General features: G+C 34.7%; 1 protein-coding gene and 1 non-coding gene across 3 annotated transcripts in view; both read left to right on the top strand.

The window, feature by feature from the left end:
- HAUS6 (HAUS augmin like complex subunit 6) overlaps nt 1-12,873 on the top strand; it is a 69,329-nt gene extending 56,456 nt beyond the window's left edge. For both annotated transcript variants that reach the window (XM_037797236.1, XM_037797237.1), the window contains 6 exons: nt 2,237-2,318; nt 5,940-6,006; nt 6,329-6,514; nt 8,383-8,518; nt 10,234-11,238; nt 12,011-12,873. In XM_037797236.1, the coding sequence (XP_037653164.1) occupies nt 2,237-2,318; nt 5,940-6,006; nt 6,329-6,514; nt 8,383-8,518; nt 10,234-11,238; nt 12,011-12,072 (1,538 nt within the window). In that variant the 3' untranslated portion in view covers nt 12,073-12,873. The remainder of the gene's footprint in view (nt 1-2,236; nt 2,319-5,939; nt 6,007-6,328; nt 6,515-8,382; nt 8,519-10,233; nt 11,239-12,010) is intronic.
- Nucleotides 5,728-5,858, top strand: LOC119505795. The gene has a single exon (XR_005210835.1).
- Nucleotides 12,874-13,117: the final 244 nt, after the last annotated feature.

The following is a 13,117-nucleotide window of genomic DNA, read 5'->3' as shown; positions in this document are numbered from 1 at the left end:
GTATGTGTCTTGGAGTAGGTCTATTGGGATTTATTCAGTTTGGGTTATGTTGCTCTTCTTGGACCTGGATGTCAATGCCTTTCAGAAGACTTGGGAACTTCTTGGCCATTATTTCCTCAGATATTCTTTCTGCTCCTTTTCTGTTTTTTCTCCTTCTGGGATACCCATGATGTAACTGTTTATGTGCTTTGTGTTGTCAGTCAGTTCCGAGTCCCTCCTCAATTTTTCCCATTCTTTGTTCTTTCCCTGATTGAATTTGGATTCTTTGTCTTCTAGCTCACTGATCCTATCTTCTGCCTGTTCAAATCTGCTGTTGTGTGCTTCTAGTGTATTTTAAATTTCATCTGTTTTGCCTTTCATTCCCATAAGATCGTTATTTTTCCTGCATGCTTCCAAATTCTTCGTTATGCTCACCCAGTATCTTCTTAACATCCTTTATCTCTTTAGCCATCTTGTTGAATTTACTTACGAGATTTGTTTGCACATCTTCAATTAGTTGTTCCAGAGTCTGTGTCACCTCCAACTTTTTGATTTGCTCCTTTTACTGGGCCATATCTTCTTCTTTCTTAGTATGGCTTATTATTTTTTGCTGAAGTTTGGGCAACAGATTATATTGCTGAGTTTACTCTGAAGGTTGGATTCACTCTCATCAGAGCTTTTGTTTTTATTGACTTTGTGTTAATGCTCTTTTTTGACACTTGGTTCATTAGTATTACCCAACCAGGCAGGGCTGGGCCAGTGACTCACAAAGGGGGCACACACTAGCTCCACAGGACCCCAGGGAGGTGAGGTCAACACTTGTATTTCCACTCCCCAAAGGTATACTTTCCTGCCCTGCCCAGCATATGGCCCTCTTCCCTCCAAACTTTTTAGATGTCTTCCTGGAGGTGTGCTTTCCTCCTGTGCCAGCAGATGGTTCTCTTTGGCAGCCTGTTCCCCTCATCCCTTAAAAGGCTGAGACGCTTCCTCTGTACTCTAGACAATGGCAGTGATCTTTCTGTAATATAAATAAGATCCTTTTCATTTCCTGGTATAAAACATGTCATTGACTTCCTGTTGCCTTCCGAGAAACAAAAAAGGAAAAAACTCTGGATACTGTCCTACTTAGGAACTTAACTTTCTTACATACCAGAACAAGCATTCATCAATTGTGCTTACCACCAACAGATGGTGTTTACAGTTATGCATGATCCTTTTAATTTACTGCTAGTTTTGTGCTTATTTTTAAGACATTTAAAAAATATCAGTCATTCCATCAAAATCAATTAGTGCAAAAGCAGAGTATTAAAAATGCTGGAAGAAGAGGCATAGTCTTACGATGGGGAAAAAAAGTAAAGCTTTACATAGTATACACATTGGTTTCTTATACAGTGACATTTTGGACACATGTACAGATATACCTAAGGAAAAGCTTTCAGGAACATTTTGAAAGGGGAGGACACCCTGAAATATCCAGTCCTCTGTAATCAAGCCATGGCCTTCTTCACTCATCTCGTTTTCCCCCATGCTTCCACTGGATATACCCTATGGTTCAGCATACCAAACCCATACCTTATTCTCTTAGTGCATTAATGCCTTCTTCTCCCTGCCCATGCTGGGCCAGGTGCCTCTCCTCTGCTTCTTTGTACTCTGTTCATACTTATTTCTGTCATAGCACAATAATAGTAAACAAAAATAGTAAACAATTCTTCACTTCATAATTTCCTTAAAAAAAAAAAATCCTTTCCTAGAGTAACTTGTTGCAGTCAGGGATCCTGTCTTTTATTTCTGTCTCCCACTGTTAGTATAGAGGCTGGCACTGAGTGATTCAGGGATACATTTATCAGTAAATATGGAGATATGACTAATGTCATTGATACTAGACTGAAATATGCTAACTATACTATAACCTTTTGGTCTTGTTGCAAACTTATGTGGTAATTGCGTGATCTGTGTACTTAAACATGAAGCATGGCTATATAATACTGGAGAATTATGGACTCTCACTTTTTTTTTCAAACTTGGTTTAGTATAATCTATCGATCCATCTTTTTATAAAAGCATCCTACTAGATATTCTCTACTAATGTCCTGCCCATGACTTTACATTAACAGTTGAATAACTGTCTATGCCTATTAGCCTTCATATTCTGATTTTTCTGTTTTCTTCCATTTAGAAGTTTTTCTAGAATTTCAAGAGATGCTTGAATATTAGAATGTACAAACATAAAGAGGAATTAATTTTTCTGCTTCTTTAGATACACCTAAGCAATGTAACCAAGAAAATGATTACAGAAGAGAGAGTGATAAACCAGGAGCTGTAGGTGATCTACCTAGCAGGTAAAACACATTTAGTTTTCATAATTGTTTATTTTTTTCTTTATTAATTTTAGTCCCATCTTTACTATGGTATATTCCATAACTTTCTCCTCATTACCAGACAGTGTTTTTCCAGTGCAGACCCACATTTTCAGAAAAGATTCAAATTTCTGACAAAAGGGCAAACATTTTCTTTTCTTTACCTAAATATTGGGTTTCATGGGGAATTATCTAGTTTTTGAAGGCAAAAAATTTATGGAATGTATCTAATGCAAGTTTTGGAATATTTACTTTTTTGTGTCTATGAACTTCTTTGTAATCACTCTGTGAATGTTGACTAGAGCCAAGAGTTCAGGGACCTTGGAGATCATCTGGTCTGATAATTTTTAGACTTTATTAGTGCTGCGAATGATTCTGAGTCTGTGGCAGCTCCAGCCCCTTCCCACTGTAACCTGAGCAGTTTGCTTTTTTGTCTGTAGCACATATTGGGACTTTTCATGCTGTTTGATAAAAAGAATTCCATGCTTTTAAAGAAATCAGATGACTTCTGATTTAACCTAACCTTAAAATGTAATGGTTGAAAAAACTGAACCTCCTTAGTTTGTCGTAACCTCTTTCCAGAGTTTTCTTATTATCTTTATTACCTGTTTTTTCTATTATCCCATTTTGACTCTTAAAAACTGACGGCCAGGTTATATAAAGAAGATCTCTAAACTAAGTGTATGTAATCCACTAGGGGGTTATATTTGTTTTGTTGTTGTTTTTAAAATTGAGATTAAGCATTGTTAAATAGCAATCAGAGACATATTGAACAGATTCCTTTATTATTATTTTTTTTTCCTGATTGCCCTTGGGCCTAAATAGGTGTCTTTCAATCTTAATGCCCCAAGATGAGGGACAAATGTGGAAATAAAATACTTAGTTAAGTTCTAAAAGAAAAGTGAATTGAAGTATTCTTCTTTCTATATACTCTTAATAAGTTAATAAGTTGAAATGCCATAACAAGAGTTAAAACTTTCATTTGAAAACAAACTATTGGCAGTTTCCTCTCTAGTAATTTTCTGGTTGACAAGAGGTCAGAATTAGTTGAAGAATTATGTTTCTATTTTTCTTCCTGAATGTGATGTTAATTTTTTAGTACCTAGATTAAAATATGAGATGTTCATTGAAGACCTAATACTGAAAAGATAGTAAAGTTACTGGGTTTGCCTGTTTTACACTCTTGTTACCCTGGCTTTTTTTTTTTTTTTTTCCACCAGCATGCTAGAGAAGAATAGTCAGTGCCAATCTAAATTATGTTTTTGGTTTGTCTTCCCTTGACATAGCAATTTAACTGTTTTGATTATGGCCTCTCGCCAGACTAAAGATTGATGGGGATAGTAAACTAAAATATAAATCAGATTTTATTTATGAACTGTATTGTACCTCAAGCTTCTTTCTTGAAGTGGAATTTTTTACAAAGATTTACTATCAGAAATTTACAGGAGCCAGATAGCCCCTAAGAATTTAGTTCAAATGAAATTCCCTCAATACAGGAAAAAGAGTTGTTAAATACACTTTGATTTCTACATCTTTCCTCTTTCCAAGTTCCTGGATCTTTTTATTATTTTCTGACACTTTGTTTTAACTATAGGTTTGGAATATTGAGGGGAGGTAAAGGGGAAAACTTTTGATGTCAAAGGATGAATGCTTAATGGAAACTGAAAGATTGTTACCACTTGATAGCAGAATGGAAGATATGTGAAGTTAAGTTACTGGGATATGGAAGTTATCTTGTTGCCCAGAATTCTTCACTGTAAAAGGTTTTATAATAAAATGTTTCATCAGTAATGTGTAATATGGGTTGCACTTAATTAAACAACATAATACCTTTTTTTCACATGTAGTTCAGCTGTTACACTAAGTATTTTGTTTGCAGTGATGTCATCTTACATAGGTTATGATGTAGTTCATTGGAAAATTCATATGGGGATATGATGAATACAGTTGTTCAATTAGAAGACATGAAAAGAATGTAATTTTTAGGGTGTGTTATTAGTTCTTTCATATGCAGTTGTCATTCACAGGTACCAAAATATTTATAGAATCTGTTCCATAAATCTCATGGCTGGTTTTGAACAAGTTTAAGCTAATGGAGGCTTTTCCATATTATGACCAGAATTCAGTGATTGGTGATACCTTTGTAGCACACTGTGGACACTATCCTTCTTTGCAGTGGTTTTTGGGAGGGGTCCCTGATATTTTTAGTGATAATAATGAATAATGCAGTTGTCCTCAACTTGTAACCTCTACATTTTCTCCTTTACTTCATTTTCTCCTTTACTAACTTAGTTTTAGAAACTGAGTGCAATGCATTTTTCAATCACTTTGGGCACTTTCATCGTAACTTAGTAATACTGTTGACATGTAAGTTTCACTTAGTGCATTTGTCAGTTACCTGTTTCGATTTCAGAAACTTAGTCTGAAGGTTCTAGGAGAGGATCCTTCTTTGCCTCTTCCTAGCTTTTGGCAGCTGCTGGCAGTCCTTCATGTTCCTTGGCTTGTGGTAGCATAACTCCAGTCACTGCCTATCTTCTCTCTCTTTCTGTCTCTTTGTCCAAATTTTCCTTTCTTATAAGGACATCAGTCATACTGGCTTAGGGCCTACCCTAAATCATTCTAACATCATTGTTCCGTTTCGCTAATGCTGCCATTATGCAAAACACCAGACATGGATTGGCTTTTATAAAAGGGGGTTTATTTGGTTACAAAGTTACAATTTTATAGCCGTAAAGTGTCCAAGGTAAGGCATCAACAACAGGGTACCTTCACTGAAGGATGGCTGATGGTATCTGAAAACCTCTGTTAACTGGGAAGGCATGTGGCTGGCGTCTGCATGCTCCCAGGTTGCGTTTCAAAATGGCATTCTCCAAAATGTCAGTGTTAACTTCCATTGGCCATCTTCAAAATGTCTCTCTCAGCTGCAGCAAGCAGTGAGCTGCTTCTGTCTGAGCTTTTATAGGGCTCCAGTGAACTAATCAAGGCCCACGCTGAATGGGCGAGGCCACACCTCCATGGAAATTATCTAATCAGAGTTATCACCTACAGTTGGTGCGTCACATCTCTGTGGAATCAACCTAATCCAAAGGTTCCAACCTAATCAACATTAATATGTCTGCAGCCACAAGATTGCATCAAAGAAAATGGCGTTTTGGGGGCCATAATACATCCAAACCAGCACAGTCATCTTAACTAATTACATCTGCAAAAGCTCTGTTTCAAAATAAGATCACATTCACAGGTACCGAGGATTATGACTTGAACATATCTTTTTGGGGGACACCATTCAACCCACAGCACCCTATAATCAAGTTTTTGAATGTTCATCAACAAAATTTAATTGACTTAAAAATTTTTTTTAATATAGTGTATTAGTGAAATGTTCAGAATTTGGGAGGCTGATACACAGATTGGGCTGAAGTATTGCTCTAATTGTCACCATACCTCCCTAGAATAAACTGCCTTTTGATGACCGGGACGAATTGAGTGAAATCGTAACGGACAGATACGGGGCAGACAGTTTCTTTAAAATATTTAGATAGATCAAGTGAATGGAATTCTTTCCTACTTTAATTTGGATTTGTTATCTTTATTTCCTTTTAGCCCTGCTTCCTTCCTGTTGCAGTCAGCTTCATTATCAGATAGAAACAGCATTACACTACTTGAAAAGGTACATTTTAAAACAATTTTCAAATCTGACCATATTAAATTATGATAAAATAGTACTTATTTTTGTTGATATCATAGTTTAATTAATTTCTATTTTCACATGACCCAGTATTTGTGTATTATGTACTTATTTCCATTTACATATTATCTATTGCTTTTAAGTGGGAATATTGTAGTTATTTAATTATGCCACTGAACATATAATTTTACAATAAGATTAACAACCTTTTATATATTCATAATAACCCATGAACCTGTAATGAAGCTTCTAGATCAGCCATGATTATTAATGTCTTTTGCATAATATGTCTTATCTTCTTCAGGACATGAAGATGAGAACTCCTAAATTGGAAAGTGAAACAATTTCTAAGAAAATACCAGAATTTGAAGTGGAAGACTCTTCATTATCAGATATTGCAAAGAATACAGAGAGTAGTGCATTTGGAGGGTCTCTGTCAGCCATAAAAAGTGATCCGTTCCAAAAAGAGCAAGATCATCTGGTAGAAGAGGTTAGGAAAAAGACGTATAATATGAATATTAAATCCATGCTTTCTCAATGGTGTTGGGATCATAAATGAAGTATAGTTAATTATTGATTAACTGGGGTAATTTGGGAGAAAGGAGGTCACAAATAATAAGAATCATGGTAAAGCAAAATTGATTGTTCCAAAATGTAGAACTATTTCTACTAGTAGTAGACCTATTTAATACAAACTTATTTAGTTAAGATCACATCAGTAGTTTAGAACTCACTTCCCATTCTATGAATATCCAAAAATTTAAAAATAATACCTGTGTGATCCTTTTAGAGTTAAACCTTTACAAAAGTTGTTGGATAAACGTACCAGTGATTATATTCTTTTAAGATTCTCTGTCACTGTGTCTGCTTATTAGATGAGCTGCTGCTTATTTTGAGTATTAGAATACAGTATAATACCATTTTATCAATGAATAAAAGTTTTGTCTTCGATGCTTAACTTAATGTTCTATGCTTAGTAAATGTTTCAGAAATGACTAAATGCATCATTGTTCATGAACTTTGTTTTCCTAACTAGCCCTGTCCCCATAACATGGTTATACTTTTCACTGGTGAGCGACCATATGATATTACTATTGCTCAGTATCTTAGAACTCAATTTACACAAATTAATACTCTAGCCATTCTCTAATGTTATTTTTATTACATGTTTCCTACAACACCCCTTAGCATTGTTTGAATTTGGTTAGGGAGGGAGATAATCAGTTACTTTGTATTCCTGATGGAATGAAAGAAAAATTTGGCTTAGTGCATATTAATTCAGGTATTGGAGCTCCCTCCTTTATCCCAGTCCATATCAAACTAAGTAAAAATTGTCCAAATAAGAGAACTGGTTGTCAGTCATTTTTTTTTTTCTTTGTAACATGCAGAGGTTGGACCAGTTTCATGGTCTCTAAAATTTCTAAACTTCTGAAGTTCTATTGTTTCTCTTTATTGGTTGATCAACTCTACAGTAAAGTAGAGATGGTCGATCAGTCCTTTTTTTTCTCCTCTAATTGTGGAAGGAAAGACTTGTTTCCTTGTTAAAAGAATTTCAGAAGTGGAATGGGATAAGATAGAAAAGCGTAGTCCTGAAGTCTCAGAAAGCTCTAAAAGTAAAATGAAATTAATTTTCTTTCATGTTATTTGTGACAAGGGCTATTCAATGTTTGAATTCCAGGTATCTCCCTGTTTTCTTGGAGGAGGGTCAAGTAGGGACTAATCTGATTACAGTTGTGGGAGGCTTCCTTTTTTTAGAGATCTCAGGAGCCAGAGTTTTCAATTTGCATGTTTTTGTTTTCCGATTTTATTGACATTTAGTTAACATAGAGTGGTAGTTTCATGTTGTATGCTTTCTTTTCTCTATTTTAGAATGCCTTGTTCTCTAATTTATATCTGATAATGAAATTTCTGGCAAAGATGTTGTCAGAATGCATTCTACTTGTTAACAGAGGTGTTACTGAACAAATGGATTATAATTAAAAATAATAATCTTTCTTTAAAACTAGTCATTTTAGTGGATACAGAGTTGTCAAATGCAAAGATGTGGTAGCTAGTAGCTTAGGTCATTGTGTAGTTAGAACTGCCCGTAAATCTGTTCTCTCCATTTTAATGGGTAACCTGTTAAAGATAAGAAGGAGGAAACAGTTTTGTGTTCCATTTCACCCTACAGGGCACTGTTACTAAAATCAGGATTGTACCTCAATAATCTGTAGTGTATCTGTGTAGTATCTACATTGTTGAGCTTGATTTTGTGCCATCTGCTATAAGAGGGGCTGACAGTGAAGTGCTTATTCACTTTTGTTTCATTTTGCCAACTGGCTTGGTAATTTTTCCTTTACTTTTTCTTTTCTGTTATAGGTTGCTAAGGCAGTTTTATCTGATTCACCTCAGTTCTGTGAAGGAAAAGAAGTAAAATTAGAGGAATTGATTGACTCTCTATTTTCTAACCCATTCTTAGCAAGGAACCAAATTCCCCGAACTCCAGAAAACTTGAGTAAGTTAATATTTTCTATCCCTTATTTTCTTCCTTACACATAATCACTGTTATAACCATGGTCTGATAAATCTTCTGGGAACTCATTTTTTTTTTTTTTCTAATGCAATAGCTTTTTTTTTTTATCAAAAACTTAAAAAAAAAACAAAAAACAATTCAAACAAAACAAAGGATTAAGAAAAAGAGATAACCTAAAATAACTGTATTGCTTCCAACATGTCCCTACCATACCCCAAGATTTAACAAACCCTAACAAAACAAAGGAATAAGAAAAACAAATAACCTAAAATAACTACATTGCTTTCAGCCTGATCCTACCATACCCAAGAAAGTTTGTAGACCATAATTATTCCTGAACATTCCCATAACATTGAGATTACCCTCAAAAGCTTATCTGTTCTTATTAGGTTATCATTGCCCTTCACTAGTTGCTGTCTATCTCTATGTCCGCTACATTCTACAATAAAAGATTTTTATTTTACGTTTTTCACAGAGTTCACATGAGTGGTAACATACAATATCTCTTCTTTTTGTGTCTGGCTTATTTCACTCAGCATTATGTCTTCAAGGTTCACTGGAAACTCATTTTAAAATACTTTTCTGGTATGTTGGAGTTCTCTGTATGGCTTTTGTGTTATTTTTGCAGCTATCTTGTAAGTTTGAAATTATTTTAAAATAAAAAGTTTAGGGGGGAAAAACTTCTTGTGTATCTTTTGGTTCAGATGGCAGTGGCTTTATTTGTTCTGATGTAAGGGACTTTTATTGAAGTATTTTAAGTGTGGGAACTCTCACTTATAAGGCAATCCAACCCCAAAAGCAATATTATTTTGTGGCTTCAGTATAATTAGTATATTGAGGTTTAATAGTCCCTGCTACTGTACTGTTTTGTTTTATTTTATTTGGCTTTTTACTGGAAAATATTTTATTTTGTCACTTAAAAATGTGATCAACGTTTATGGAGTATAGAGGCTATTTCTCCCAGCCAACAATCAGCATCATCGGCCAAAAACTATGTGTGCATAGATCTTTTCTACCTCTACCAACCTCTCCCTATGCTTTTTTCCCTATAACCTACAGTTTGTTTAGGCAAAGTTCTCATATTGGTATCCTAATATAGGCAGATCCTGGTTGAGTGATTAAGTATGATTTACATTTTGCTGCTGGAAATGACATTCAAAGTTAAATTGGTTCAGTTCAGGTTGAACCTAGCCATAGCCACAAACTATGGTCTTGGATCAAATCTGGCCTGCCCTGCATATTTTTGTAAATAAAATTTTATTGGAACATAACCTTGCCCATTTATGGCTGCTTTCATGCTATGATGGCAGAGTTGAGTAGTTGAAACAGAATGGATTGTATGCAAAGCCTTAAATGTATTATCTGGCCCTTTATGGAAAAAATTTGCTAAACTCTGGCCTAGATGGACTAGGTAACGTTTTTTTAATACATGTAATTTGTATGTGCTACGTTAAAGTATATGCATGTTTCAGGAATAGCTTTTGATATATATGTGTACTCATGTTTTATCAGTTGGAGATTGAGCTTTTTGATGTTGCTGGGGTTTGTTATATTGTGGAGCCTCGTCATCCGTCTGATATATTTATTGAACACATACTGAGTTAGTGGCTTTACTTTGAGCTTTAGAAATAAAATGCTTAATTGCATGCTGTATATTTGGGAATATTAGTAAATTGTGTCTTTTTTCCCTTAATTAGTCAGTGAAATTAAGAGCTCATGGAGAAAAGCTGTTGAAATGGAAGATGACAGAAGTACAGAACTGATTCAAATGGATACTGAAAATAGAGAAGTTTTGCCAGAATCCTTACCTGTGTTGCATAATCAAACAGAATTTAGCATGACCAGTTTTCTCTCAACAACTCCTGTATCAGATTCTAGGCAGTCTCATTTGCCTGAAGAGAAAGTTGTTCCAGATGATCTCAAGTGTGTGCCTCAGAAATATGTGGTGGCCAGTCACACAGATGAACCACCAACACAGAATCAGTCAGATTTGTTAAATAAGAAAATAATTTGCAAGCAAGATTTGGAATGTACAGCTTTACAGACCAAAACAGAGACATTCTGCCCTGCTATAGAAAATAGGATCGATGTGGTTGGTGACAGTGAAGAGGAGCATGTTAAAATATTGGACTACTTGCATACTTCTTACAAAGAACCTTCTTTGCATAAAACTGTGTTATGGAACTCTTTTCAGGTATCAGGTGGAATTAGTTCTAAGAGTTTCCAGGATATTGATTTTGGCATATTACATGAAACGCTTCCAGAAGAAGTTGGTCACCTAAGTCTTAATAGCTCCAATAATACAGAGGCCAATTTTAAATTGGAACCAAATAGTTCTGTGCACAGTGGAGATGCGGAAGAACAGCAGACTACTCCAAATTCAGACTTCAGTTTGCAGGCTATTTGCAGTAGGTATGAGGCTCTTTCCAAGGCAAGGGAAGACTCTTCTCTCGCTTATCCTGAAACACTTGAAAGACATAAACCAGAATTGAGCCTTACTGCCAGTAACCTGCAAACAGATGATATGTTTAACTTTTTGGACACTTATGATTTGCATATTGACTATACAAAACCATCTTTACACATGTCTCTCGATGAAAGAAAACGGTCTCTTTCACCACTAATTAAATTTTCTCCAGTGGAGCAAAGATTGAGAACCACAATACCATGTAGTCTTGGAGAATATCTACCTAATTTAAAAGGTAAGATTTGATTAGAACTGTGCATATTCACCTGTTGAAGTTTTCGCTCAACTTTTCATAAAAGTAGTGCAAAATGAACGCTGCATGATCCTTGTTAATTACTGTGGCAAACTACGCTCTTTATTCTTTCACCAGGGATGAGAGGAGTGATTTTATGTGTACTTTCAGTATCTTTAGAGATGTTTATGTAGTTTACAATTGGGATGGGGTAGGGATAGAAACAAAACCAAAAACCTGAAATCTCTTGCTTTTGTAATACATACTACTGAAAGTAAATCTCGTCAAAATATTATTGGCTTGTGGAAGATAGTTTTTAAACAGTTAAGAAATGCTATTTTAAATATCACTCTTATAATGATAGTATCTATGATTTGCTTTGAAATAATGGGGGTGAGGAGTAGAAACAAAACAGTACTGGTCAGTATTAATTATTGAAGCTGAGTGATGGATACCTCGGGTTAATCATACTATTCTCTTTACTTTTGTGTATGTTGGAAAATTTTCACCATAAAGCGTTAAAAAAATTGCTTTTATAGCATATTACGAAAGCTAGGGATCTGATGATATAGATATATTATGTATCACAGATTTGTGCATGGTAATTAAACACTGGTATATTGAAAAGTATTCTAAAAGGGATGCTCTCCTCTGGAGAAAAGGTACTTCAATAAGAATGTTAAGTATTTGCGTAAGTGTGAAAATTTCCTAGAATGTCATGTTTAATTTGTTCATAACGTTTGCTTATCTTTTTTTAAAAAAATCCATTTTGCAGAAGAAGAAATCTTGAATAAGAGCCATGATGCAAAAGAATCTCCGCCTGACTTGAAAAAATGAGGCAGTAGCATGCACTTGAAGTGAAACTGTGCCACAGAAGAAATACCGATTTGTAATTTATATGTAATTGGAAATGTAACACTTTCTTTTTCAAGATCTAAAAAATCTTAAATGCTTTTTACCCTCCTGTGATGTTTTTAGGTAAGGAAAGTATGTTTAGATTTTCTCTATTTGTAGAAATATGTGGATGACATGTGAAGTATTTGGAAAGCAAAATGGAGTTGAGCAAAGACATTTTGATTTTTTGAATAATATGTAAGCATTAAGTAAAAATGGCAAACGTAGTAGTTTAATCTGTTATGTTATAATCTCAGTTCATTAACGTAAGGATGAATATTTTTTTATGTCTTCATTAATTGGTTGATATAGTAGCTATTGGGTATACTGATCTTTCCTTTTAGAACAATATACATCTCTTGTTTCTTTGTGGAACATTCTGGTACTAACAAAAAAATGAGAAAAAGAGTGCCTTGGGATGTGTCATCAAGGTGATAAAGCTTAAGATTGAGAAAGCTCTACAGTGGCTTAATGATTATTAAAGTAAATTTGACCCTGAGAAATGATTTTTGATGGAATAAAGTGCATGTGATAATAAGTGAAGACTGTTGCAAGATGAATTTGGAGAAAAGGAAAAAGATAGAAGATGATGACTAGATAGTTGAGGAACACTGTCAAACTAAATCCATTCAGTGGGTTGTATAACAGACATAGTTGGTCTAATTTAGACTTTGAAAATTTCATTGAATCCTAGTTTTATATTTTAACAGAAAAAATGTAAATTAAAGAATTCATTAGTTTGTGGTTTGTTTTTATTGTCTTTTTTTTTTTAAGGGGGGGTGCTGCTAATTTGGATAAAGAGACCAGTTTTGATTGTGTTACTTTCCTGCTGAAAGACCATCAAGAGAAAACTGATGGTGATAAGAAAACTGAATCCAAGTGGAGCTAAATAACTTGTCCTGGGTCACAAAGCTAAGTCAGTGGTGACTTTCCTTCCTTAATATATACCACCAGGCCCCCTAAAAATAACTGAAAGGGCAGGGCATAG

This window comes from Choloepus didactylus, chromosome 10, assembly GCF_015220235.1.
Source record: "Choloepus didactylus isolate mChoDid1 chromosome 10, mChoDid1.pri, whole genome shotgun sequence".
NCBI classification, from domain to species: Eukaryota; Metazoa; Chordata; class Mammalia; order Pilosa; family Megalonychidae; genus Choloepus; species Choloepus didactylus.
This window is presented reverse-complemented; position numbering and strand designations above follow the sequence as displayed.